This window comes from Budorcas taxicolor, chromosome 19 (genome assembly GCF_023091745.1).
Source record: "Budorcas taxicolor isolate Tak-1 chromosome 19, Takin1.1, whole genome shotgun sequence".
NCBI lineage: Eukaryota > Metazoa > Chordata > Mammalia > Artiodactyla > Bovidae > Budorcas > Budorcas taxicolor.
Window position 1 is genome coordinate 42,714,177 of NC_068928.1, and position 27,193 is coordinate 42,741,369.

At 51.2% G+C, this 27,193-nt stretch overlaps 3 protein-coding genes across 3 annotated transcripts; 2 read left to right on the plus strand and 1 right to left on the minus strand.

The window, feature by feature from the left end:
* The first annotated feature begins 184 nt into the window (after window positions 1–184).
* IFI35 (interferon induced protein 35) lies at window positions 185–13,794 on the plus strand. The gene is made up of 7 exons (XM_052658476.1): window positions 185–297; window positions 11,742–11,831; window positions 12,126–12,273; window positions 12,344–12,450; window positions 12,552–12,738; window positions 12,832–12,938; window positions 13,168–13,794. The coding sequence occupies exons 1-7, from the start codon at window positions 256–258 to the stop codon at window positions 13,357–13,359; spliced, it is 873 nt and encodes a 290-aa protein (XP_052514436.1). The 5' UTR covers window positions 185–255; the 3' UTR covers window positions 13,360–13,794.
* On the minus strand, window positions 13,670–20,501 carry VAT1 (vesicle amine transport 1). The gene is made up of 6 exons (XM_052658452.1): window positions 20,036–20,501; window positions 16,909–17,116; window positions 16,345–16,515; window positions 16,150–16,239; window positions 15,368–15,609; window positions 13,670–15,204 (listed from the first exon to the last, which is right to left on the minus strand). Exons 1-6 carry the CDS (start codon window positions 20,447–20,449, stop codon window positions 15,121–15,123), a joined length of 1,209 nt encoding a protein of 402 aa, XP_052514412.1. The 5' UTR covers window positions 20,450–20,501; the 3' UTR covers window positions 13,670–15,120.
* Window positions 20,502–21,994: 1,493 nt separating this feature from the next.
* Window positions 21,995–24,860, plus strand: RND2 (Rho family GTPase 2). Its single transcript, XM_052658482.1, has 5 exons — window positions 21,995–22,096; window positions 22,582–22,669; window positions 23,473–23,582; window positions 24,265–24,399; window positions 24,594–24,860. The coding sequence occupies exons 1-5, from the start codon at window positions 21,995–21,997 to the stop codon at window positions 24,858–24,860; spliced, it is 702 nt and encodes a 233-aa protein (XP_052514442.1).
* Window positions 24,861–27,193: the final 2,333 nt, after the last annotated feature.

Sequence of the window (27,193 nt, forward strand, 5' to 3'; positions counted from 1 at the left end):
AAACGGCTGATTTGGGCCAGCATTCAGTTTGTATTTGCTTGTAGGGTAACTTACCCGAGCCTTCATAGCTGGGGGAAGTCAACTTTGAAGGCCAGGAAGCCACCCAGGGGTGGAGCGTGGGAGGGGTAGGGACTTCAATGAAAGGAAAGTGAAAGCAAACAGCCTGCATAAGGAAGAAGTGTCTTCCAGGCTCCGGTGGGCGAGAACAAAGCTCCTCAAAGTTCAAGCAAGTTTTCGTTACTGGGGACTCTGCCAATGTGTGCCCAGCTCTTGCCAACCGGATCCCAGACTGTGTCGGTGAGGAGGAGGGTTTTGGGGGTGGGAAGAATCAGAGGAGCGCCGCTTTTGGCCAGAAATCTACCGGTTTCTCAGAGTCTAGCAAGCAAGCAAGCCTCTTCCTGGTTTTTTGCAGTCTAGCAAGCAAGCCTCTTCCTGCCCATCTCTTAGACCTGCAGAAGGTCCAGGGAGAGACCAGCTGGGATGACATCTCTAGGGTGTTGGTCCTCTAACGGCCTCAGAGACAGTTCTAAAAACTGCACCACAGGAGATCATGAATTCCTTGTGTGGATGTGCATTTTTCTGGAGAAAGAATCCATCATTTTCATTATATACTCAAAAGGGTAATGTGACCCCTAAAAATTCAGGAATTGCTCACACCTTTATCTCCTGAGATCTTCCTTAACAAATTCCTCCCCTCCTTACATTTCCATTTCAGCTTAACCTAGGACTCTCTTCAGGATGAAGGGAAGAAGTGTTCCTCTTCTGAGACCTAACCCCCACCCCCCTACCCCCGTCTGCTCTGGTCCCCCCTTTCCCAACCCATGAATGCCCCGGCTCACGATAGACTAAGCCGTCTGCTGGCTGGTCCTCTGTTTCAGCCTGTCCAACTTTGATCACCAGTGCCTGGCATGCAGTAGGCACTCAGTAAACATCTGTTGAATGAATGAATCTCATCTAAATTCTTCAGCCTTTCTCACCCTCATACTATCCCATCTGTTACAAATACATAGATCTCTTTCTTGGAAATGTTTCATCTGCCTCTCAAATGTAGGAAGAAAGACCCCAGACTTTAGAGCCAGCCTGACTGGTTTCAGAACCTGGTTCCTCCAATTGTGGGGCCCTGGGCAAGTTACTAGCCTCTCTGCTGCTGCTGCTGCTAAGTCACTTCAGTTGTGTCCGACCCTGTCCGACCCCATAGACGGCAGCCCACCAGGCTCCCCCGTCCCTGGGATTCTCCAGGCAAGAACACTGGAGTGGGTTGCCATTTCCTTCTCCAATGCAGGAAAGTGAAAAGTGAAAGTGAGGCTGTTCAGTCATGTCCAACTCTTAGCGACCCCATGGACTGCAGCCTACCAGGCTCCTCTGTCCATGGAATTTTCCAGGCAAGAGGACTAGAGCGGGGTACAATTATATAAGTCCTATACCCTTATCCGCATGGTGGGAATAGCAGTAACACTTCCACAGACGAATACCTATCTGCAAGAATTAAACTAAATAATCCCTAAAATACACAGTGAACACTGAGCACTCTGCTTGGCATGTACTAAGTGCTCAGTACCTGTTCATTATTGTTAAAAGTACCAACATTTTCAGAACCCCAGTTCCCCAGGACGATCTTGATTCACCCCCACCTCACTCCTACCACTCTGCTAAAACTGCTTTCTCTCTTTTTAAAATTATTTTATTTATTTTTGACTGTGCTGGGTCTTCATTGTTCCAAGCAGACTCTAGTTGCGGTGAGTGGGGGGCTACTCTCTAGTTGCGGGATGCCGGCTTCTCATTGCAGTGGCTTCCCCTGTGGCAGAACGTCGGCTCTAGGTGTATGGGCTCAGAAGTTGTGGCTCTGGGCTCTAGAGCACAGGCCAAGTAGTTGTGGCTTAGTTGCTCCGAGGTATGTGGGATCTTTCCAGATCAAGGATCGAACCTGAGTCCTCTACATTGGCAAGTGGATTATTTTTAAATGTATTTATTTTTAACTGGAGTATAATTGCTTTACAACATTGTATTGGTTTTTATCATATATCAATATGAATCAGCCGTAAGTATATGTATGTCCCCTTCCTCTTGAACTTCGCTCTCCCATCTGCCACCCCATGCCACCCCTCTAGGTTGTCATAGAGCACTGGATTTGAGCTCCCCACGTCATACAGCAAATTTCCACTGGCTATCAAATTTTACATATGGTAATGTATACATTTCAATGCTACTCTCTCAATTCATCCCAGGCAGACAAATTCTTAACTACTGGACCACCAAGGAAGTCCTAAAACTGCTCTCTTAGAGGGACTTTCCTCTTAAACAGGAAATAAGGAAGGTGGTTTCAGAAAACTGTAATTCTGAAAAATCACCCCGAGAGCAGGAGGAAGCCACAGTGGTGGGAAGATGATGCACTCTGGCACAAATTGCAGTCAATTAGGGATCCTTTTTCAGATTCAAGTTAGAAGTGAGAGTTCAGATAAGTGAGACCACCATTGCTGCTTTGAACACCCCAGAAAGGGGGAGTGGTTTCATTGGAACTGGAAAAAAGGAGCTTCAGTCAGTCAGTTCAGTCGCTCAGTCGCATCCAACTCTTTGCAACCCCATGGACTTCAGCATGCCAGGCTTCCCTTTCCATCACCAACTCCTGGAGTTTGCTCAAACTCATGTCTATTGAGTTGGTGATGCCATCCAACCGTCTCATCCTGTGTCACCCGCTTCTCCTCCTGCCTTTAATCTTTCCCAGCATCCGGGGCTTTTCTGATGTGTCAGCTCTTCACATCAGGTGGCCAGTTGGAGCTTCAGCTTTAGCCTCATTCCTTCCAGTGAATATTCAGGGTTGATTTCTTTTAGAATTCATTGGTTTGATCTCCTTGCTGTCCAAGGGACTCACAAGAGTCTTCTTCAACACAATTTGAAACCATCAATTCTTTGGTGCTCAGATTGCTTTATGGTCTAACTCTCACATCCGTACATGACTACTGGAAAAACCATAGTTTTGACTAGATGGACCTTTGTTGGCAAAGTAATGTCCCTGCAGAGATAAAAGTCAAAAGAGGCACAGCACTTCCAGTGGTAGCAGCAGCTTCAGGTCTCGGTCCAGTTCTGCCTCCAGTCTGGGCTCGAGCACCAGCACAGTTTCCATCAGTGGCTCCAGCTCACCTTCAGCATCAAACTGCTCAGGAAGTTCCAGCATGTTCCCCAGCTCCAGCTCCAGCAGCTCCTCTGGCTCTCCAAGTCCTTCTTGGCACAGACATGACAACAGGTGGCGTTCACGCTCCAAATGTAAACCAGCTGAAAGAGATGAAAAGGAAAGGAAAAGAACCCTTCCCCTAAACCCACCAAAGAACACCTGGGGAGGCTCACCAGGAATGTGATCAAGGATCACATCATGAAGATATTCTCCACCTCTGGGAAAATTAAAATGACATATGCCTGTAGAAAGCATCCACCCCCATCTGTTTAAAGGCTGTGCCTATGCATGAGTTTGAAAATCCACATGAGACTGAGAAGGCGCTGAAGCTCATGGACAGAGAATAAATCAACGACCAGGACATCACGGCTATTGCTTCTACGGCCCCTTGGCCTTGGCCACCCCCCAGGCAATCCCCCCCATCTGCCCCTGAAGAATGCTGCCACTGCTTCCCACATGGCGCAGGTCCAAGGATGAGGAGAAGGTCATATTCCCCTCGACAGACTCAAGTCCCTGGTGCTCCCACGATCCCGTTCTCCCGGGGCTGCCACCACGACAAGAGACACTCTAGTTCCAGCTCCTCCCGATAATCAGGGCGACTGAAGCTCTACCCCATCCAACTCATTTCTGTCACTTTTCTAGCCGAAGAAGGATTGGTAGGAAAGAAATCCCTCCTCAGGGGCAGACTTGGAAGGTGAAGGGAGCAGTTGAGATGTTCCCGGGGCAGCAGAGCTCCAGCTGCAGAGTGTTGTGGGTTTGGTTTGGTTGGCGACTTGCTTGTAATGATCCCCTCCTGTTTTCTAGCTAGAAAGCTTTCACATTTCTAGTTCCTGAGAGTCGGTTTGGTGGCAAAGCCAACAGAGATGAGCAGGGGGCTCCTAGTGATGGGTCAACGTCAGCCTGGGAGCACGTCTTCCCATTCTACAGATGACTTGGAAGCCTGTGGAGTCCCACAGGAAAGGACATGCTTTTACACAATGGCCATTCCTGTTAGCCTGGCTCTACTCCCCTGCCTGAGTCCTCTTCTGACCTCTAGGGTAAGATATCTCCAGTTATCTACCCAAATGGTTCTTTTTAGACGTGTGCGTGCATACACCACCACCCCCTGCCCCACGTCTCCCTCTCTTTCTGAAATTGGTAAGTTGAGAGCCAGGTGTGCCAGGTCACCACAGAACCCCCACACTGTTGGTATTTGTGGTGGTCCTGCAGGTTACCTTGGCAACGTGTACATGGCTTTTCTGGCTTTTATTGTACAGTCAGTACTATAAATTTTCTGTTTTGAGTTTTATAACTTTGTTGCATTTTAGATAATGTTGTGTTTGTCGAGTGGAGTAAAATAATTATGTTGAATAAATCTAGAATTAGAGTTCAAAAAAAACAAAACACCCTAAATTCGTTGCTGAGAGACAACCTCTATTAATGGCATTGTGATGTCTATCTTCCAAGATTTTTTTTGCATTTCTATACTTTAATAAATATCTTCATGAGTTAAAATGTTTAAAATCAACAGACTAGGAAGAATATAGGCAATTTTATATTTTGATTTTTTGGTTTATTGTGAGCATTTCATGTTAAATGTTCCTCTTTACTATGTGTTTTAATTGCTATGTAATATTTTATATGGGCTTTACCAGGTGGCTCAGTGGTAAAGAATCCACTTGCCAATGCAGAAGATGTAGGAGATGCCAATTCAATCCCTGGGTCAGAAAGATCCCCTGGAGGAGGAAATGGCAACCCACTCCAGTGTTCTTGCCTGAAAAATCCCATGGACAGAAGAGCCTGGTGGGCTACAGGCCATGGGATCACAAACAGTCAGACAGACTAAGCACATAGCACCTAATATTTTATATTGAATTGTTTCTCTCCTGTTGGCCATGTAGATTTCTTTTTTTTTTTTTCTGTTGTAAACAAGGCTACAGTAATCATTCTTGTATGTGTGCCGACCTTTCCTTATGATAAGCAAGACTATTTTTTTGAGGATTTTTTGCTCAATCTCAGAGGTCACTATCATGCCTCCTGGCAGAAGGCCTGTTAGCAGCACTGTGCCCAGCCCAGGCTCTTCCTCCTTCAGCGTGTTGTTCTTCATGCCTGCTCTCCCTCCGGTTTCACTAGCCTCGCTTCTGCATTCTCCTCAGCTGGTTCTACCTTGTTCCCTGATCTCTTAGTGTTGGATGCCCCAGAAATCAGCACTTGAACCCCTTCTTGTTAATCTCATTTAGTTTGTGACTTTAAATATCTCTGCATGGATAACTCTCATGTTTATACTCATGGCCTATATCAATGGTAAAGAATCTGCCTGCCAATGCAGGAGATGCAGGTTTGATCCCTGGGTTGGGAAGATCCCCTGGAGAAGGAAATGACTGGTGGCTCAGATGGTAAAGAATCTGTCTGCAATGCTGGAGACCTGGGTTAGGAAGATCCCTTGGAGAAGGAACTAGCAACCTACTCCAGTATTCTTGCCTGGAGAATCCCATGGACAGAGGAGCCTGGTGGGCTACAGTGCATGGGGTCACAAAGAGTCAGACAGGAGTGAGCGCAAATACACACATACACATATGGCTCATCCCCTAGAATGTAAAAACTCCACAGTGAAGTTTTCTCTGTTTGGTTCACTACTGTATCCCCAGAGCCTAGAGTAGGGTCCGGCACACAGTAGATGCCTCGTAGTTGATAGTTGTATGAGTGAATATGGAAGCAAATGAGGGAGGGGACTTCCCTGTAGCCCTCTTTTTCTTTCGCTGTTTTATTTTTCTTCTTCCTTTGTGTCTCTGACACTACCTAATTCTGGCCCTGGCCCTGTCCTGACTATGGCCTCTTTTTCCTCTCAGCATTCCTCTACCTGCGTGCATGCTAAGCTGCTTCAGTCGTGTCTGACTCTTTGCAACCCTATGCAAAGAGCTTGCAACTGTAGCCCACCAAGATCCTCTGTCCATGGGATTCTCCAGACAAGAATACTGGAGTGGGTTGCCATTTCCTCCTCCAGGGGATCTTCCCAACCCAGGGATCGAACCTGTGTCTCATGCATTGGCAGGTGGTTTCTTTACCCCTAGGGCCACCTGAGAATCCTCTACATTCATTTATCTTTCCTGAAAACTGACTAGGTATCTTGGAAGATTTTTTTTTTTTTCTGCTGTGCTGCACAGTATACAGAATCTTAGTTCCCTGACTGGGGATCAAACCCCCGCTCTCTCCAGTGGAAGCATGGATTCTTAACCACTGGACTGTCAGGGAAGTCCCAAAGATCACTCATTCTCTCTCTGGATGAGTTCTTCCACGTTTTTGGCTTCTATCATTAGCACATACTGTTCTAACCCAGAGTCCTATCCACCAAGTCCTGTTCCTGACACCATGTGTCTTCAGTACCCTTGGGTTTGACTCACTTTTGCCCACTAAGGGTATTTTTTGTTATTTTTGGTCCCACTGCATGACTTGCACTAGGACATAACCAGATGAAGGGGGAACATATTTTCCTTTTTTTTTTTTTCATTGCTATGTCTCCAGAGTCTGTAATATAGGACTGCATGGCACAGAGCATAAAATCTATATCAGGGGTCCTCAACCTCCAGGATCTAATGCTTGATGATATGAGGTGGAGCCGATGTAATAATAATAGAAATAGTGTTAGTCACTCAGTCATGTCTGACTCTTTGCAACCAATGGACTATAGCCAGTCAGGATTCTCCAGGCAAGAATACTGGAGTGGGTTGCCATGCCCACCTTCAGGAGGATCTTCCCAACCCAGGGATCAAATCCGGGTCTCCTGCATTGCAGGCAGATTCTTTACTGTCTGAGCCACTAGCGAAGCCCCAATAGAAATAAAGTGCATAATAAATATAATGTGCTTGAATTGTCCCCAAACCATCCTCCTCCCCAGTCCACGGAAAAATTGTCTTCTGTGAAACTGGTTCCTGGTGCCGAAAAGGTTGGGGACCACTGGCTTAGAGGATCTTAGTCCCCTGACCAGGGATTGAACCCGGGCCATGGCATTGAAAGCCCAGAATCTTAACCACTAGACCACCAGGAAACTTCCCTATTATTTAACCTTAACGGATCTCAGGTTCCTCAACTATCAAATGGGGATTATTAAATACAAAACAGTTAACATAACACTCATCAGATGCCATAAACTACTTTGACAAATAAAATTATACATAGGTAGAAATTGGTATCCCCATTTTATAGATGAAACCAAGGTACAGAGAGTTAAACAACTTGCCCATTGTCTTGCAGTAGTAAGAACAGCTGGATGTAAGTCCTGCAGGTTTGGCCCCAGAATTTATGTTCTTAATTGTCACGTTACACTACCTGCCAATACTGCTATGATGAATACAGACAGCATGAGATTTTATTATAGGGGTGGTCAGGTTCTAAACTTCACAAATAAGGAGGAGAATGCATTTGTTGTTGTTATTGTTCAGTACCTAAGTCATGTCTGATTCTGCGACCCTATGGACTACAGCATGCCAGGCCTCCAAGTCCACCACTGTCTCCCAGTTTTGCCCAAGTTTACATCCACTGAATCGGTGATACTGTCCAACCATCTCATCCTCTGCCTCCCTCTTCTCCTTTTCTCCTTCAATCCTTCCCAGCATCAGGGTCTTTTCCAGTGAATTGGCTGTTCACATCAGGGAGCCAAAATACTGGAGCTTCAGCTTCAGCATTCTGAAGAATGCTTGCATGTAGTCAAATGAACCTCAAATCATTAATTCACTCCTATGTATCCAGAATTTACAGTCTCAATGAGCTCAATGTTAAATGGATAGAATTTTTTTTTTTTTTCAGTTGAGCACCGGACAGATATTGGCAGGTGCCAATATTATAACTTGGTGCCAATGTTATAATGTTAAATTATATGTTATAATGTTAAAGAAATAAATAGCATGTATAACTGAATTCAAGTGCAGGTTGCTCAGTCGTGTCCAACTCTTTGCAACCCCATGGACTATACAGTCCATGGAATTCTCCAGGCCAGAATACTGGAGTGGGTAGTCTTTCCCTTCTCCAGGAGATCTTCCCAACCCAGGAATTGAACTGGGGTCTCCTGCATTGCAGGCGGATTCTTTATCAAGTGAGCGATCAGGGAAGTCCTGAATTCAAGTAAATCACTATAATCAGCCTTTGTTGTCCTTGAAAAGTCTGAAGTTTTGGCTGGGAATTGGAGATAGGAAGCAGTTTCGTGATACTTAAATGGGATGGAGGCCAACTGTGCCTGGCATTTAGCAGGTCCCCAATAACTACTGGCTCTCTTCCCTTGCCTGTCGGGTCAATGATATTATACCAAACCCTTGAACACCCAGGTCTGCAACCTCAGCACTGTCTCTCCAATCTGTCCCCTTTGTCTCCTTAATACAACATCCAGAGTCTGGGGGCTTTTCCTCAAGGGACATACTCACCCACACGTGTTCCTTGTGCCCACTGCCAGAGGCTCAGGTCAGCTCCTGTCACATCTGTGAGAATTAGAGCTGCAGAATCTGGGCTTGTTTCCTCGTTCCACAGTTCCTGCTGTTCCAGTTCATCCTGCCATCACTGTCAGATAGAAATCTCTTTCTTTTTTAGTATAGTTGATTTACAGTGTTGTATTAGCTTCAGGTATATAACAAAGTAATTCACTTATACATATATACATATTCTTTTTCAGAGTCTTCTCTATTACAGGTTATTATAAGATATTGAATAGAGTTCCCTGCATGATATAAGAGGTCCTTGTTGTTTATCTATTTTCTTCATAGTAATGTGCATCTGCTAATCCCAAACTCCTAATTTATCTCTCCCTCACCCCTTTTCTCCTTTGGTAACTGTAAGTTTGTTCTTTATGTCTGTCTTCACTTTGTCAAAAATTCATTTGTATCTTTTTTTTTCAGATTCCATATATAAATGATATTATATGATATTTGTCTTTCTCATCTGATTTACGTCATTTAGTGTGATAATCTCTAGGTCCATCCATGTTGCTGCAAGATGGCGTTACTTCATTCTTTTTATGACTAATACTCCATTGTGTGTATAAAATATCTTTATCCAAATTCATCTCTTGGTGGACACTTAACTTGCTTCCATGTCGTGGTTATTGTAAATAGTGCTCCTATGAACGTTAGGCTGCATGTGTCAGTGAAAACTCTACAAATTAGAGTTTTCATCTTTTCCGGATATATGTCCAGAAACAACATTGCCGGATGATATGGGTAATTCTATTTTTAGTTGTTTATTTTTTGGCGGCCTCAGGGTCAGTTCTTAGTTGCAGCCTGTGGGGTCTTCCTTGCATCATGAGGCTCATTCATTGAGGCACATGGACTCCAGTTGTGGCGAAAGGGCTCAGTAGTTGCAGCACACGGGCTTAGTTCCTCAACCAGAGATCAACCCACATCCCCTGCCACTGGACCACCAGGGAAACCCCTATTTTTAGTTTTTCAAAGAACCTCCATACTGTTTTCCATATTGGTTGCACCAATTTACATTTCCTGCAACAGTGCAGGAGGGTTCTCTTTTCTCCATACCCTCTCCAGCATTTATTATTCATAGACTTTTCTATGATGGCCATTCTGACCTTGTCTGAAGTCATTGTAATTTTGATTTGCATTTTTCTAATAATTAGTGATGCTGAGCATTTTTTTCATGTGCCTCCTGGCCATCTGTATGTCTTCTTCAGAGAAATGTCTATATAGGTTTTCTGCCCATTTTTTGATGGGCAAATTGAGCTCTTTTAAACACTAAATCCTTTACCTCACTCCCCTTTTCAGAAATCTTCACTAGTTTTCCATTTCGCTGCTGAAAAACTTCCCTTCTTGAATATTTTTTAAAATTGTATTTATGAAGTTTTTAAAAATAAATACATTTACTTATTTAAAGCTACATATTGAATAGCCTTGCCAATTACTAGGTTTTCAAACTATATGTATAATTAGATCAAGATTTAAAGCAGAAGTAAAAAGAGGATAGGTTAAGGACTGAATCCAATTCAAGAATGCATTTTATTTTTAAAGTCAAGCCATCTTTTTTCCAATAAAAAAATCCAGGTTTCTGATTTCCCTTAGAAATGGGACGATATAGGATACTGAAACCACATTCCATGGGAAGAAAACTTAGCTAGAGCCAAGACGGGGTTGCCACTCTAGTGGGGACATGCTGTCTCCAGGATGTCAGAGTCCCCACCTCCCCACATGACACTACATGGACTCCCCTGACTCATGGATGTCATCTCGCTGCCCCTGAGAATCACTGATTATTTCTCACTACTCATTACCCAGCATTACTTGATCAAGCCCTAGGTTTCGTCTGCTTAAAACAGAGTGAGCTCACCCTGAATGATTCAGCACCCTCTGTAATATGCTTCTGTTATGTCGTTCGTTCACTTCATTCATTTACTCAACACACAATTTACTGAATGCCTGTTTTGTGCTGGGGACACAGAGATAGCCAGGACAGAGTCCTGTCCTTCCTAGTGAGCTCACACTTCCCTGAGCTGACCTTATTTATCAGGCTTCCAACTGCAGGGTGAGCGATCCACCCCACAAACAAAGGTGCATTTATTCCTATCCCTGGTGTCATTCCCCTGGCCATTTGTCAGCTCTCACTCTCTCTCTGGACCTGCCCCAAATCACGCCCAGTCTGAAAGGCTGCTTGGCACAGTGGAAAGGGTGGCAGTCATGGGACAGGCTGGGAGATCTTGGGTAAATTACTCCCCTATTTTGACTTTGATTTCTTCACTGTAAAGCACAGATTAAGAGTCTGGAGTCAGACTGCCTAGGGCCAGATGACTGTGGGCAAGTCATCTGATCTCTCTGAACTACAGTTTCCTCCTCTGCAAAATAAGGGTAAGAGTGTATTTATTTCATAAGGTTGTTGCAAGATGTGAGTGATATAATTCATATAAAGGTCTTAGCACAGTACCTGATATACAGTAAGTGCCTAATAAATGTTAGCTGATAGTCTTATCTTACAACTCTAAGCCCCTATTCCTCCTCTAGGTCTCCCTTGTGTTAACCCCTATAGGATGGTCCCTCCTCCAAATTCCTGCTGTTCTCCACCATCAATTGTGTGATTGTGAACCGTTTTGAGTACCATTTTATACAGGCCTGAGGGCTGGACCTTTGTCTTCACTGCCCTGTGTCATGCCCAGTCCCTCATAGCAGGAGCTCAATCGATGTTTTCTGTTTTGTTTTGGACTGTGCTGGGTCTTCAGTTGTGGTGCACGCAGGTTCAATAGCTGTGGCACGTGGGCTTAGTTTCCTTGCTACCTGTGGATCTCAGTTCCCAGACCAGAGGTCAAGCCCGCGTCCCCTGCATTGGAAAGTGGATTCTCAACCACCGGACTCACCAGGAAAGTCCCTTGATCAGCATTTGTTAAACTCTAGGGCTCCAGGAATGACCCAGCCATGGCTGCTGCAAAGGCTCCTGCCCTTCAGAGCAGCTGAGATGAGGGCGTTCAGGCTGGGCCAGGACAAGCCCAGGCCAGGGTAAATGGGTTGGGTTGTTCTCAGGCTGAGCATCAGCCCTGCTCTTGGAGAGTCCTGAAGAGCACAGCACCCTTCCCCTGGCTCATTCATTCTCTGGTGGTTCGCCTCTGCTCCAACAGGCTCTCCAGGCCCTTCAGGAGGAGCAGGCCAGACTAAAGATGAGGCTGCAGGAGCTGCAGAGGAATCTCAGGGACTGCCCCCAAGGCAAGGTGAGCTTCGAGGGGGTGTGGCCTTGTAGAGAAAGTTGCTGCTGCTGCTGCTGCTGCTAAGTCACTTCAGTAGTGTCCGACTCTGTAATTTCACTCCTGCTCTGCCATTTCCTTTCTGTGTGACCTTATCCACTTATTCACTTACTCCACTTCTTCATCCAGCTCTCATTTCAGGATTAATCCCTGGCACTCAGCATCAGTCACATATAATCGGGGGTGCTTACCTCCTGGGAGGGAGTTGGGGGCTCTCCCCAACCTTGAAGTCTGCATCACTCTCTCCTCCCCTACCTGTAGGTCCCATTCCCTGTGCCCGAGTCCCCCCTGGTGTTCCGAGGACACTTTCAGAAGGGCAAGGCAATGGCCAAGTCTGTGGTTTCCCATGTGCGGATTTGTTACCCTCTGCCTGGAGGCTCTGCTCTGGTGACCTTTGATGACCCCAATGGTGAGCTCCAGGAAGCCCGGGGAGGGAGGCTGGGAGGCTTCCTAGGACCAATCCTGCTCCCCTTCCCCAGTGGCCAAGCAGGTGCTGCAGCAAAAGGAGCATCAGATCAATGTGGAAGGGTTTCGGCTGAGGGTTCAAGTCCAGCCCCTGGAGCTACCCATGCTGACCACCATCCAGGTGACAGAGTGGCAGGGCCCTGGGCCCTGCAGGGGGCCCCATGCACTGGGCACAAGGGCGTTGGGCTGTGCCTGGGACCACTTCCTCCTGTCTTTCCCCAGGTGTCCAGCCAGATGAATGACCAGAGAGTGCTGGTCAGTGGGTTTCCTGCCGGGCTCAAGCTAAGTGAGGAAGAGCTGCTGGACAAGCTGGAGATCTTCTTTGGCAAGACCAAGAATGGAGGTGGTGATGTGGAGATGAGGGAACTGCTGCAAGGAGGTGTCATGCTGGGCTTTACTGAGGTTGGAGGTAAGGGCCTTGCTGGTGGGATGAGATCCGGGGCATCAGGCCACGGGAAGGGAGAGCCCTGGATGCTGAAGGTCTCCTGCTCCGTCCCTGCAGTGGCCCAGCACCTGTGCCAGATGGGCCAGTTCATGGTGTCACTGGGTAAACAGCAGTCCTGTCTGAGAGTCTCTCCCTATATGAGTGGGAAGATCCAGAAGGCTGAGGTAAGTGGGAAGATGAGGATGGCGACTGGGCCAGGCCACCTGTCTGCATGCCAGAAACTTGCCCAAGGAAGGAATCACTGCCCTAACACCCCACTGACCTATTCGCTTCCTACTTCTCCAGGCCTCCTGCCCCCTCCCATACTCCCAGGGTCACCACCTGCGCCAACCTCTGCCCCCTCCCAAGCCCAACCCGCATGAGCCTTTGCCCGTCTCCTGGCTCCCTTTCCAGGTCAGGCCCCAGCCTGTGCCCCAGTCGGTGCTGGTGCTCAACATTCCTGATGTCCTGGATGGCCCGGAGCTACAAGACATCCTGGAGATCCACTTCCAGAAACCCACTCGTGGAGGGGGGGAGGTGGAAGCTGTGACAGTCGTGCCCCCGGGACAGAGAGGCCTCGCAGTCTTCACTTCGAAGTCAGGCTAGGAGCCCGCCTTACTCATTAAGCCCACCCCTCTGCCAAGGCTCTTAAACCAGGTTGGGGCTGGAGGTATCTACAGGAGAAAGTGATGACGCTGGTCAACGGAGGGAGGGATTAGGAGCGGTGAAATGCTGCCTGAGAACAGTAAAAGTGCCCGCATGGCGTGATCCTCTTCCTCATTTCACTTGATGAAAGGAAACTTGATCAGGACATAGAAGGAGGCTGGGGGAGGGGGAAACCCCAGCCTTCCGCTAGCTGTGCTGGCCTTCCACAAGCTCACCTTCCCCTTCACTATCAGAGGCAGGATCCAGGACGCAGGGTTTGGCGTTTTATTGACACAAACACAAAGGCAGCTTCGGTAATGGGGTGGGTACACACAAGCGAAAACAATCGCACTTCACATGTTATTCGGCCTCATTCAGATGATGAAGAGGCTGAGCCCCTCCCCCTCACCTCCCATTGGCAATGGCTCGGGCAATAACCCTCCCTTATCCCAGATCCCAGGGCAGAGGGAGCTACTGTACCCCCTGCCCCAGGAAGTCCCCACTTTGGTTCCAGTGGCCCAGGTCCTAAAGCACCCCACTTTGAACCCTTATTCTATCTCCTTACCCACGTAAACAAAGTCTGGGGCTGACTAAAAAGCTGCCTCCCTGCTCTGAGGAGGCAGTGGGCCTCCCTTGACGACAGGGGGAATGTGCTTTGATTTTTACATTGGTCCCAGAACAAGACACAGATGGCATCGTCTCTCAGAGCTCTGGCTGCTAAATGCCACACTTAGCTGCAAGGTTGGGAAAGCTCCCCCGCCTCTTTCTCCTCCACCACCACAGAGAAACGACGGCCCCAGGGACAGGACAGGCCCCAGGCCCCAGGAGACTAGGGGCTGGCCCCCCACCCACTGGCACACACACAGATTTTTGGCAGTGTTGTGGGACTGGGGAGCAGCGAAACCCCAGCTCCAGCAGAACAAGGAAGGCACTGGGGAGGACGGTGGGGGGAGGAGGTATGAGGCAGGGACCCCCACATACACAAGCAAGGTTTCCTTTGCTAAGGCACTGAGAGCAAATCCAGAGAACTCAGTGAAGGGCTGAGGGGGCTCCACGTCCCTCCCACGGAGAGGGGCAGATCTGACTCCCGCCCCAGTTGGAAGAGGCACCTCTGGTTGAGAGCGTCAGAACACCTGGAGGTGGGAAAAGCCCGATTGTGCTCGAGAAGCTGGCGACAGGACGAGGCCTTGCGACAAGGGGGGCGCTGGCTGGCCCGGGTTGAAGGGACACTAGGGCAACACAGGGACATGCTGGATTTACATAGATTGGCCCCATATCCTGAGCTGACATTTCAATTCTTTGGGGAGGTGTGGGGCAGGGGCATGGCGGGTGATGACGGGTAGGCGGAAGCACACAGAACAAGACAGGAAGGGACTGGCTAACCTTAATCTTGGCACAAAAGCAGCACAGTGGGCCTGGGGAAAGGGTGGGGGCAGGAAGCAGCTGGCCTCCCTCTGACCCTCCCTGTCCCCTTGGCGGGGCCCAGACATCCAAGTGGTCACTTCCTAACCTCTTCAGAGGGCAGGAAGGCGGGAGGGGGAAGCCCTGACTAAAGAGAAAGAACAGGGCACGAAAGAGGCCATCGCCACGGGGGCCTTGCGGGGACAGAGGGCAACGTGCGGCAACGGAGGATGGACCGAACAGTGAGGGTCTGGTGGCAAACAGCACACGGCTTCCTAACTTCCCTCTTTCCCGGGCCCCGAGGGCTGCCTAGCCCCCAGCCTAGTTCTCCTTCTCCGGCCCAGGCACTAGGAGGACTTTGCCCACATTCTTCTTCTCCTGCATCTGCTTCATGGCATCCGCCACCTGGAGAGGAAGACAAGACTCTGCTTTCAGCACCATCCGGCTCTTCTAAAAGCCAGCCTAAAGGGGTCAGCCCTCCCCCTCCTCCCTGGACTCCTCCTCTGGGGACCCCCAAGCCTTCCTGGGTGTCCTACCCAGGCCCTCCGTGCAGAGCCACCACACTCACCTTCTCAAAGGGCCACACGGAGTCAATACGGGGCTTGATGTGGCCCTGGTTATATAGAGCAAGGAGGCGGGTCACCACACCGCTGACCAGCTCCACCTCGCCCTCCAGGTAGCCCAGGTGGAAGCCACACACGGCTCGGTTGGCCGGCAGCAGCTGCAGAGCCGTCACACTGAACTGATTCCACCACGTGCGCGCCAGGGCCATCAGGTTCCGCTTGGGGCCCGTCAGCAAGTTGGCCATTCCTGAGGCATAAAGACACACAGCTGTGCATCCAGGGGCCAGGCACATCCCAGCGTGTCTGGATTCATGCTCATCTGCCCACTGCGGGCCCCTTACAATTATCCATGCCTGCACCAGGAGTGCCAGGAGAACCTTCTACCACCTGCTGGCTACCTGGCCCAACCGACTCAAAGACTGCTCTGAGCTTTACTTACTTATTTTGGGTGTGAAGTAGTTTTTTAAATGAAAATGCAGCTGGCCCAAGAAGCCCAGGAAGTAGAACAGGGGAAAGCAGACAGGCTGATATTGTATCAGGAATAATCCCCAAACAAAACCACAGAACACCGATTTTGCTATGACTCATGAAAGAGAAGGACAGTAGGTACACCCAGGAGGCAGCAACCTGAATGCAATAACCAGGACCATCCTAACAGCGATGCTTACTCAGAGCACCGGAGTCTCCACACCTTCTGCCTTCAAAAGCCCCGGGCCCCAAATATCCCACCCCTCAGACCCACAATGCTTCCACAAACTCCCCCTTCATCTCTGGCCCATTCACTTACCATAAGTGACTACTTTGCCCATGGGTTTGAGGAGGTTGTAGCCCTTGGCAGTATCTGACCCACCCAGAGGGTCCATGACAATGTCCACACCTGTCAGAGAGTAGGAGGCCCAAGAACAGCATTAGGAGCCACAGACCCAGAGACGCCCCCTCTCCCTAGTCCTATGCCACCCAAGCCCTTCCCATTCCCTGAGACCTTTGGGGGAGATCTTCTTGATCTCATCCACGTAGTCAGTCGTGTGGTAATCGATGGGGTGTGTGACTCCGTTCTCCTTCAGCACCTCGTGCTTGCTGGCTGAGGCTGTTCCGAACACAGTCACATTCTCCACTGTTCGGCACAGTTGCAAGGCAGCCATACCCACACCCCCTAAAGCAAGACACTTTCATAAGGAGGGGATATGGGTCGCCTAGCCACCACTCCCCATTCCCACCTCTCAAGGATCCAGCTCATCATTTTGCCTAGGTTCATCCTGAGGCTTTCTTCCATCATCCCATGTCTAATTTCCAAGACTGACAACTGAGGGGAGGGTGACTGGCAAGGAGGGGGTGCTGGGCGGGGGCACGTTGCTATGGATAGCACACCAGGTTGGACCTGGTGCCTGAAAGTTACCATGGCAACAACACTGCAGAGGCCTCTGGGCACCATAGGCCGAGGCAGCCAGTGTTGCCATGACAACAGTCCAGACATGCAGCAGGGAAGGGGCCTGGAAGGAAATCTGAGTGGGATAAGGGAAGCGGATAAATGGAGGGTGCCTGTCACCTGCAGCCATGTGTACCAAGACGCTGTGGCCAGGCCGTAGGTTGCCAAAGTCGAAGAGGACCATGTAGGCTGTGATATAATTGACCAGCAAGGCAGCAGCTTCTTCAAAAGTCATGGCCTCAGGCATCAGGAATGTCTGGGCCGAAGGCACAGTCACCTCCTCCTGCCACATGCCTGACCGGATCAACACCATCACTCGGTCCCCTATCTTGAAGAATGGAAAAAGAGACTGAATCACTTTCCTGTATACCAGAAACTAACACAACATTGTACGTCAACTATAATTTAAATAAATAAAGAGCATCATTCATTCACTCATTCATTCACCTGTTAGTAATTTACGACATTCCACTGTGCACAGGCCCTCTTCTTGGCAATGAACTAATAGTACAAGTAGCAGCAGGGCTCAGAGTAATGGTTGTAACAATAACAGTAATAATACCATCAAAAACAATAACAATGTATCTTTATTGACTGTTTACCAAGGGTCAGGGCCTATTGTAATCACTATATATAAACACTTAAAACTCATGTCAGCTCCCTGAGGAAGATACTAGCCTTATCTCCACCTATAAATCTTACACTTTACTATTGTGTAAGAAGCATATAGTTGGGGCAGCATAAAATACTGGTGAAGATATCAAACTGCTCTGGCTATAAAAAAAAAATGGCTCCATTGTTTGCTGACAGTATGATCTGGGGCAAATAAACACTGTCTAACCTTTTTGTGCCCCAGGTTTCCTATCTGTAAAACAGGGCAGTTAATGAGGATTAAGTGGCAAAAAATATATATATATATCATTCAGTGATTTTTTAGCCTAATATCTGGCACACAGTAAGAACTTGGTAGTGCTAGCCAATAATCATGACGACGATGATGACAATACCAGAAGCAAGGAGAGGCAGTCACCAATCTTAAAACTGAAGGAATAGGTCAGTATGTGCTAAGGGCCATATGGAAGTGCAAGTTAAGGTCTCTGAGTAGCACCCAGGGCTCAGAAGGAACCTTCACCCAGTGACTGGGGAAAGGAGCAGTGGACAAGGAGAGCCACCCACACCATCCCATCTATCAGGAAAAGACATCGCTCTTCTCCTTCCCCAGGCCCTCAGCCAATGCACAAGAGCCTCCTAGCAGGAGGGAAAGGGAGCAAAGAAAACAGGAGCTTCCCCTCCAGTTTAACAACCAGGGTCAAGGGGAGGACAGGGGAAAGGGGGCAGTCTGTGGAGGAAAGCCTCTCATGGTTCTCTGAAGAGCGTGGAGAGGGAGGTGTGGGATCTGTTCCAGGACAATCTGAGTCTGTCTTGAATCCTGCCAGGAATGATGGGAATTCGGCATAGTAACCAGACTTGAGATCCATGGGGTAGGGGGATGGGACACCCACACATACCCTTTTTTCATGTCCTCAAACCCCCAGACTCCACTGAGGAGGAGTACAGAGGGCAGACTAGCATCTTTCTTCACAAGCACTGGCCTGATGAGGTCTGGGAAATGGCCTCCCCAGGACTCAGGACTAGCGGACTCAGAAATAACCATCGAGAGCTGGGAAAAGTGTACTGGTCAGTCTAGGTGGTGGCCAGTCCCAGATTTGGTCCAGAACAAGATCCACTCACCAAGGCTAATGTTCATCCCTCAGCCCAGGACCCCTCCCCAGCTCAGATATCAGAAGCGAGGAAGGGCTCTCCCCTCAGAATTCAGCCTCTTACATCAGATTCTTACTCTGGACAGGATATCCTGCATTTTCAAAGTGGAAAGTGTGGGGAGAAGGGGTTAGGTAGTTGGCCTTGAGCAGTAACATGAACTAAAACTACCCCCATCAAAAAAAAAAAAAATTCCTCTTAGCACCTTCTCAGAGTAGGATTAGTTAGAAGTCAGGGGAAAGGGTGGAGTGGAAGCTGAATCCAGGGAGAAGCCCTTTAAGGAGGAAGGCGATGTATGCTTGTACAATAAATCCAAAATTTTCAGCTCTGGGATCTGGGGCCCATAGGTCTGGCAAGATGAAGTCTGCCTTTCGTGAGTCTCTCAAGCAGGGGCCTGATTTGAAAAGAAAACCCCTCAACAAACGACATGCAAAGGCCTTATTACCCCAGGTCTCTCAAAGACTTGATCATTTGGATCTATTCGGTGTCTGGGGTTTTGGCCAAGATTAATGATAAACAACAAGGAGACACAGACCGGCAGAGCTGGGCCAACCTGCTCACGGTGCCACACCCCCACCCCTTTCCCCGGTCCAAATGGGCACCGGCCCGGTTTCTGAGGCGAAGGTCCCCTCCGAGGAAGGTAGAGGTGGGTTCTGCCCCAAGTTCCCAAGGGCGGCGCCCCTGGGGTCGTGGTCCGCTTGGCTGAGTCACGGGCGGAGGAGATATTGCAGTCACGGGAGACAGAGAGCCCAAGACAAAGATCCAGACACCCAATCTCGCCTCCTGCCCCCCCAAAGCAGTCCCCACTCCTACCCCTACCCCCACGATCAGTGGAAGGCCGGTATGCGGGGAAGCGGGTGGCGGACTCCCTCTCCTCCATGATGGGCGTGCCTGTCTCCCCGGCCGGGCTCTGGGAGGGGCAGCCTCACACCCCCACAGACCACGGGGCAGCATGTGACTAGCGCTCTGGCACGGCCCCGAGCCCCCGCCCAACTCCGACTACAGAGCTCTTCAAGCTTCCTCGGCAGGGGTGGGGGGAAAGCCCCCTCCCTCCACCGTCACTCAGAGTCACAGACGACAATTACCCGCGGAGAGTTCAGGGGGCAAGGGTACCGAATAGGTTTCGTGGGTGGTGGGAGTTGGGGGCGCGGGGCGGGGGGGGGGGGGGGCGGCCGGGAAGCTCACTGAGCGCATGCGCATAGGCTCCTTATTGTTTTCCCACCCACCCAGCACCACCGCGGCTTCTGGGCGGCGGCCACGATTAAAACATTTAGGGAGCCGGCAAGGGTTCCATCTCAACCCCCACTCCCCAGTATAAGTCCAGTTCTCCAGGAACCTCAGAGCACAGTCTCCTGTCCTGTGCTTTTCCGAGCCCGTCTACCCGGGTTCCTGCCAGTTTCCCCCAGCTCTGCCACACCCCCGGCGCCCGCCCACTCGTGCCCCACTGCCCGGTAGCCTGCGCAGCCTCTCCCCGCCCTGCCCCGCTCACCTTGCGGTCGTTTACGCCCTCGCCCACAGCGATCACCACGCCCGCGCCCTCCATGCCGGGAGTGACAGGCAGCGGCGGGAGCCGATCGTACAGCCCCTGCCGGGCCATAAGGTCAGCGAAGTTGAGCCCGCAGGCCTTGACGCGCAGAGTCAGCTGGCCGGTCCCCGGGGCTGGGGGCGCGGCCGGCCGGGTCTGCAGCTTCACCTTGTCGTAGCCGCCGAAGCCCGTGAGCACCAAACAGCGCAGCAGCGGCGGCGGCGGCGAAGGGGCGGCGGGCCCCTCGGAGGCCGCAGACGGCTGAGCGTCGCCGGCTGCCTCCGCCTTCGGGGGCTGCGAAGAGGCATTTTCTCCAGCCCCTGCCTCGGCCGCCGCCACCGCGGTGGCCGCCTCGGCTACCTCTCTCTCGGCGGACATGGCTGAGATTCCCGACGTGGGCGCACAGCTGGACGGAGAGTGCACCGCTGGGGAAGGCGGGGCGCGTCAGGACTAGCGCAGGCTGCGGACTCTGAGCGGGCGGGGTGGGGCGCCGAGACGGGGGCGGGGCCTCGTGCGCCGACTTAAAGGGCCAGGGCCACCCGGCAGGTGCGGCGGGAGCGCGAGAAGGGGAGAGGAGCTTATGAGTACGGACTCATGCGAGATCACTCTTGGGATCAGGAAGACTGCGAATTAATTTATGTATTCATGACAAATAAGTTTTAAAATATACTGAGGGACAGTCTGAAGGACGATCCCAAAACCTGGTCTTTTTACCTAACACTGAGCTTACGTCAGATGTCGGGAGCCAGCCACCTGTGGAGCGGAACTGGACCCAGCTCGTCCTCAGGCTCTGACACTACCCATATGTGATCCACTCTTTGTGTTCCTGCAGTGGCAAAGCTGGAGCAGGGTGACCGAGCCATCTATCTTTGTTAAAGCTCTGTGCCTCAATTGTTCCTTCCGTAAAATGGAAATGATGTTGCTTGTTCCAGTTTTCCTTACAAGGTAAAGATACAATTAAATTGAGTATCCTCTATTTAAAGAAACGCTTTTGAAAGGTAAAAGATGCCAGACACATGCAAAACAGGTTTGATTAATGTTAGGCTCCGAATCAAGCCTGAAATGATTTTAGAGTTTGTCTCTGGTTCCAGGAGGGCTGTCACCCTGGGCAGTTCTGTCTTCCTCTTCTTTCTCTCTTCTCCGCGAAGCATCCACCAGAGGACGCAGCTTCCCCAAAACCTTCCCCCCTGCGCTTGGCTGGAGAAACTCAGTCCATGCTTTCCTGCTAGTCCGGGCCCGCGGTTAGGTCACTGCAGCCCCAGACCCGACAGGCCGTTGCCATGGAAACGGAAAGCCATGACGTCACCATTGTCCTGGTAGGTGTGTTGGAGTTCTTTCCTACATATCCTCAAGACTCCCTGACGGGACTTGAGAGTGCAGGAGAGACACTAAACCAAAAAGACTCCTTTCCCCCCCTACCTTCTCGCGCCCCCTTCAGTTCAGAAAGTGGATGGGTGCCCCTGCGCGTGTCCTCAGTAACACACCGACGTTCACGCGTGGGCACGCAGAAGGCCCAAGCCTCATGCGTGTGCAGCTCCCACCCTACCTCTCAGAACTTTCCACGAACTCCGCCCCAATCCCAGGCGGGAGGAAGTGAAGTCAGTCAAACAACCCCGCTCAGCGGCCCCAAATCTGCAGGGGACCTATCACTCCGCGCGCCAGAACCCTGTTCCTGGGCCCCGGGCCCCGCCCCTCTCCTCTGGGCCCCGCCCCCCGGCAACGAGGTTGGGAGGCGGGGCCGGGGGCGCGGCCGCCGGGTTGGGGGCGGGGCGGAGGGGGGGCCGCGGCCCCGGGCGGGGGCTCGGCGCGGGCCCGAGAGATGCCGGTGTCGGCGGCCCGAGCGGCTGCAGCTGCAGCGGCGGGGGAGGCGGCAGCGGAGCGCGGGAGGGGGGCTGCGCGGGGGGCCGGCGCGTAGCCGGGACTATGGAGGGGCAGAGCGGCCGCTGCAAGATCGTGGTGGTGGGGGACGCGGAGTGCGGCAAGACGGCTCTGCTGCAGGTGTTCGCCAAGGACGCCTACCCCGGGGTGAGGAACCGGCGTCTTGGGAGGGGGGCGCTGGGGCCGGGGCGTTGGGTGACTGGGGCCTGGGGGACGGACGGAAATGGGTGCTGGGGTAACCAGGGATCCAAGAGAGGGGTTTGGAGGACTGGGGAAGGCGTTAGGGTTTCTGGAAAGACTGCAGAGGTTTGGGGTGGGAGGAATTGGGGAGCAGGGTGAGATGAATGGGGCTTGGAAGAACCAGAGGATCCCGGAGGGGGCGCCAGGGAAATGTCGAGGGGGGTGGTCTTAGGCATTGGAAAGAGGAAGAATTAGGGCCTGAAAGGACCGAGAGTGGGGTCCGGGAGCCTGGCAGAAATTCCGCTGAGGCAGCCGCTCCCGGGATCTCCCCTTTGCCCAACACCGGACCAACTTGGGTCCTGGGGCTGGGCTACATGGGATGTGGGAATTAGGAGTGCATTTGTCTGGGTTGAGGACTGGAGGATCTCATCATGACCCATTCGTGTCTGCAGAGTTATGTCCCCACCGTGTTTGAGAACTACACCGCGAGCTTTGAGATCGACAAGCGCCGCATTGAGCTCAACATGTGGGACACTTCAGGTAGCCAAGTCCCTCGGGGTCACCCTGACTTCCAGGCCTCCCAGTAATCCCTCCCTGGACTAGATCCTTAGGCTCTCGTTCAACCCAGCCCGTCCATCCAATTCTAGGAGGAAGGAAAATCAATATTCTGCTTAAAGCCAGGGAAACTGAGGCAGAGCTTTCAGACACCTTGACCTGAAGGAGAAAGCCTGTCCCCTCAGCTGGATTCTGCATACCTGGGAAAGTTGGGAAGGAATGACTTTTATTTTGGAACATATTTCTTAGGAGATAAGGCTGGGTTTAGAAAAGACATTTAGAATTTCTTGGGGTGAGGGGGTACAGCAGGAAACTGCTTCTCTAGACTGAACTGTAGAAATCCAAGATCAGTTCCCAGGAGGAGAGTGAAAGAGCTCTGCCCCTGCCCATTCATCTCCAAAAAGGGAGGGTGTTTTGTTTTGTTTTAAATTTTTGCTTGGCTCCCCTGGAGAGCTATAGAAGATGTCTGTCAAAGCCCAGAAAGCACATGCAAAATTTTGTGAGAATGTTAAATGATTTCATGAGCTTCTCAAAGACCCAGAAGAGATTAAGAATGATTACTTTTAGAGAACCCCCTAGGGAAGTGAAAAGCTTATTTCTGCCCCCTAACCTCCCTTGTCTGCTCTCCTTGGAGAAACAGACTCCTTGATGGGGACTAATACCTGCTCTTTCCCATTCTCTGCTCAGCATGCCTTAACTGCCAGGATTGCTAAGGTCTCCCATTCACTTCCAGGCTTTCCTCACTCTCAGGACCCTCATCTGTCCCCTCCCTCACTGTCTTCTCTCAGGTTCCTCTTATTATGATAACGTCCGGCCTCTGGCCTATCCTGACTCAGACGCTGTGCTCATCTGCTTCGACATTAGCCGACCGGAAACACTGGACAGTGTCCTCAAGAAGGTGGGAGTCTGGGGAAGCAGGACAGCTAGACTGAGGGGGACAGGGAAACACATGGGCCAGGAGGAGGGAGTTAAAGCTGAGCATGGCCATTAGGGAGAAAGTGTGTGACACCCTCAACTTTTCTCATCCTCCCTGACTTCCTGGAAGTCAGTCCTAGAGCTGGATATGGCATCTGGGGTACATGGGGGACAACAGGGAGAAGCACTCAAGGGATTACTTGTCCTTGGATGTGGGAGCCCCTGGATGGAGGAGATGGGAATGCTGCTGCTGGAGCTCAGGAAAGCCCCTGTGGTGTCCTCTGCAGGCCCCTATTTCCATGAGAAAAGCCCTTGGTGAATGGACAGAAGTCAGCTAAGGCAGCCCCAGTTCTCAGTTGCAGTTGTGGGAAGAGAGGGTGGGATTGGTCTGTTCCCAGGAACAAATTTGGGAAAGCGAGTGGGAATGGGAAGATTCCAAGCTAGCTGACCCTGCATGGCCCCCACCCTTGCCTTCTCCTTCTTTCCCTTCTCCCACAGCTCTGCGTGCTTTTCAGCCCAAGCCCACCAGTGTCACCTGCTTGCTTAATTACATGGGAGAGACTAGAGGGGTGCATGATTCTGGCATGCTGTGAGCCAGGGGGGTGGTTCCTACATGTTGTGCCTCCTTCTACCCCTGCATGACTTTGTTTTTTTGCTCCAAATAGTGGCAAGGGGAGACTCAAGAGTTTTGCCCCAATGCCAAGGTTGTGCTGGTTGGCTGTAAACTGGACATGCGGACTGACCTGGCCACACTGAGGGAGCTGTCCAAGCAGAGGCTTATCCCTGTTACACATGAGCAGGTGGGCCTCTTGATCTGTGACCTAAGACCTCTCACCTCTGCCCCTCCCAGCCTCTTTTCTGAAAACACCCTATTTGGCTAATCCCTTGCCCTGGCCTCTGACCTGATCCCTTAACCCCCTGCCCTAGCTTCCTTGCCCCTTGCTGAACCGCAGGCTAAATCTCATGACTCTCTCCACTCACTCCATCCTTCCAGGGCACCGTGCTGGCCAAGCAGGTGGGGGCTGTGTCCTATGTAGAGTGCTCTTCCCGGTCCTCTGAGCGCAGCGTCAGAGATGTCTTCCACGTGGCCACCGTGGCCTCCCTCGGCCGTGGCCACAGGCAGCTGCGCCGTACTGACTCACGCCGGGGACTACAGCGATCTGCTCAGCTGGCAGGACGGCCAGACCGGGGGAATGGGAATGGGAACGGAAATGAGGGCGAGATACACAAGGATAGAGCCAAGAGCTGCAACCTCATGTGAGGGGTCCTGTGGGAGGAGGCGGGGGGCCTGGGGCACAGTTGTCCCATTGCTGGTCCTGGCTTCCTGATCTCCTGACTCTGTTTGGGACTTTAGGGCGGGCAAATGAACAGTTCTTCCTGACAAGGGAGCTGGAGGCAGAAGGGTGCCACTGTTCCCCACATCCTCATTCCGCTCTTGTCCAAGGCAAGTTGAGGGAACTAGCAGAGCAGGCATCTGGGCTGCGGGCTGGGATGGGGCCAGGGGTCTGGGGAAGCCAGCAGCAAGCAGTGACCTTGGTTGAGTCTCAGTGTATGAGGGGTGCCTTCCTCCCCACCTCCAGTCCCCATATCCTGGTCCTGGCACTCTTCCCCAAGGAAAGTGTCCACTCGCTGACCTTCCTTCTTCCTCACCTCTCACTTCCACAGCTGTTCTCACTCATCCTAACCTCCAGGCAACATGCACTAAATTAAAAAGCAAATTGAGAAGCCTCTCTCTCTCCCCCTGCCCCCTTCTACCCACCAGTCCTAGCTCCCTCCTTCCCTTCCCCCAGTAGAGTCCAAATAAAGCCCATGTCCATGGAAAATGACTGTGGGTTTAGTTTTGTTGCTTTCTTAAAAAACAACAACCATCTACCAGTGTCTAGTAGCTGGAGGGAAAGTTAGGCTTCAGGAAGAACTTCCCTGTTGATGTCCGCAGATGGAGCAGAGGAAAAAGCTGTGGGCTGGATCAGCAATGTTCTTCTAGGAGCCAGAGGTGGGAGAGAGAGGTGTCTTGGGACTATTCATTTCAGTTAATGAGCCAGACAATCCTAACGCCATTAGGGGGTTTTAAAGTGGAATGTGCAATTCATTACTCAGCCCAACTGGGGCCCCCTGCTAATGTGGGAGGGGACCTGCTGAAGTGGTCCAGGACCCTTGATCACTATCTCCAGCCCCAACTTGGAATCAGCTGGTACCCTGGGAGCTCTGGGGTAGGAGGACATTAAAAGCCTCTGCATCCAGCTGACCCCATGCAGAGTGAAGTTTCCCAAGGGGAGAGTCATTTGATTCTGGGATCTCCTTGGTGGCTGGGGCAGGGGCTGAATCCATCTTTCCATCCTGAGCAACTTGATTTTGGAGGGAGCACAAGATGAGAGTTGAGGGTCACACCTCCTCAACCTCGGCTAGAGAAGGAAAGCCAGTGGAGGGACTGGCCAGAGTACTTGTAGTCAAGAAAGACAGTGCTGGTCTGTTTTCTCCGGAGTCTGGTTTCACATTGTCCTGTATTCCCTCCCTGGCTCTGATCCCACTGGCCTCTTTTCGGTGACATTCTCCCCCAGGAACCATCCATGGCTCTCCCCTCCCCCAGCCCCAGCCCATTCTTGAGACACACTTCTGGGAGAGAACACAGACCTTACCCTCCCATCTGCTGGGATCCCCCCCTTCTAATTCACAGCCCCTCCCTCCCTCATTCATTCAGCAAGTGTGTACTGAGCACCAACTGTGTGCCTGACACTGGCTTGGGATTCTGAAAGGACTAGTCTCTATACTCTTGAGGCCAGCCCAGTGGGGAAGAGAGGTACCCCCGGTGTGATGGTGCCTCAGGTGTGGGAACTCCTTACTGCCTCAGAAGCCCATCCTCTGAGCCAGGTCCTTGAGGGTTGAAGAGGAGTTTGCCAGGCAGGGAAGGGGTAGGAAAGGCACTCTGAGTGGAGGATGCAGCATGTGTGAGCACGTGGAGATGAGGAAGAGCATGGCACGTTTGCAGCTGCCATGGCGGGGAGAGAGGAAGATAAGGCTGGGAAGGTACATCAATGCAGGCCCCACAAAGGCACCAGGAGTTCATTCTGGGGATGTGAGGTGGCCAAAGAGGTTTCAAGCAGAAAATGAAGTGACCAGATTTGGTTTTTTAGATAGATGGTTGTTTGGATGAGGTGACCCAGGGTGGGGGTGGGGGGCCGGCTGGGGGGTTTGGCTCTGTGATGCTATTAAAGCTGTTAAAATAGCTTCTCCCTTGGGACTTCCCTGGTGGCCCAGTGGTGAAGACTGCTTCCACTGCAGGGTGCATGAGTTCTGTTCCTGGTCAGGGAACTAAGATCCTGCATGTTGCATTGTGTGGCCAAATAAATAGCTTCTCCCTTCCCTTTGCCAGGGTCCAGTCTTGAGAGGAAAGGAAATCCCCACCCTCTCCTGGCTTGTCAGACACTCCATATTCTCCCTCTTCCTCTGAGACCCTGTCCATCTCAGCCAGTCTCCTCAAGGATTCTGGGACAGCTTCAAGGGCACTGGGTACCCCACCCTCTGAAACTGAGACCTGCTTAGGGGCTAACTCCAAGATCCTCTGCAAGTCCTGGATTGAGGGTGCTGGAGAGAGCT

Coding starts and splice junctions, on each gene's coding strand:
- VAT1 (XM_052658452.1), bottom strand. CDS start 20,449: ATGTCCGCCGAGAGAGAGGTAGCCGAGGCGGCCACCGCGGTGGCGGCG. Junction 17,117..20,035: donor AGGGCGTAAACGACCGCAAG/GTGAGCGGGGCA, acceptor CCATTCTTCAAG/ATAGGGGACCGAGTGATGGT. Junction 15,610..16,149: donor GGGCAAAGTAGTCACTTATG/GTAAGTGAATGG, acceptor TTTATGCCTCAG/GAATGGCCAACTTGCTGACG.
- IFI35 (XM_052658476.1), top strand. CDS start 256: ATGTGTGCCCAGCTCTTGCCAACCGGATCCCAGACTGTGTCG. Junction 298..11,741: donor CCGGATCCCAGACTGTGTCG/GTGAGGAGGAGG, acceptor CTGCTCCAACAG/GCTCTCCAGGCCCTTCAGGA. Junction 12,451..12,551: donor CCATGCTGACCACCATCCAG/GTGACAGAGTGG, acceptor GTCTTTCCCCAG/GTGTCCAGCCAGATGAATGA.
- RND2 (XM_052658482.1), top strand. CDS start 21,995: ATGGAGGGGCAGAGCGGCCGCTGCAAGATCGTGGTGGTGGGGGACGCG. Junction 22,097..22,581: donor CCAAGGACGCCTACCCCGGG/GTGAGGAACCGG, acceptor TCGTGTCTGCAG/AGTTATGTCCCCACCGTGTT. Junction 23,583..24,264: donor TGGACAGTGTCCTCAAGAAG/GTGGGAGTCTGG, acceptor TGCTCCAAATAG/TGGCAAGGGGAGACTCAAGA.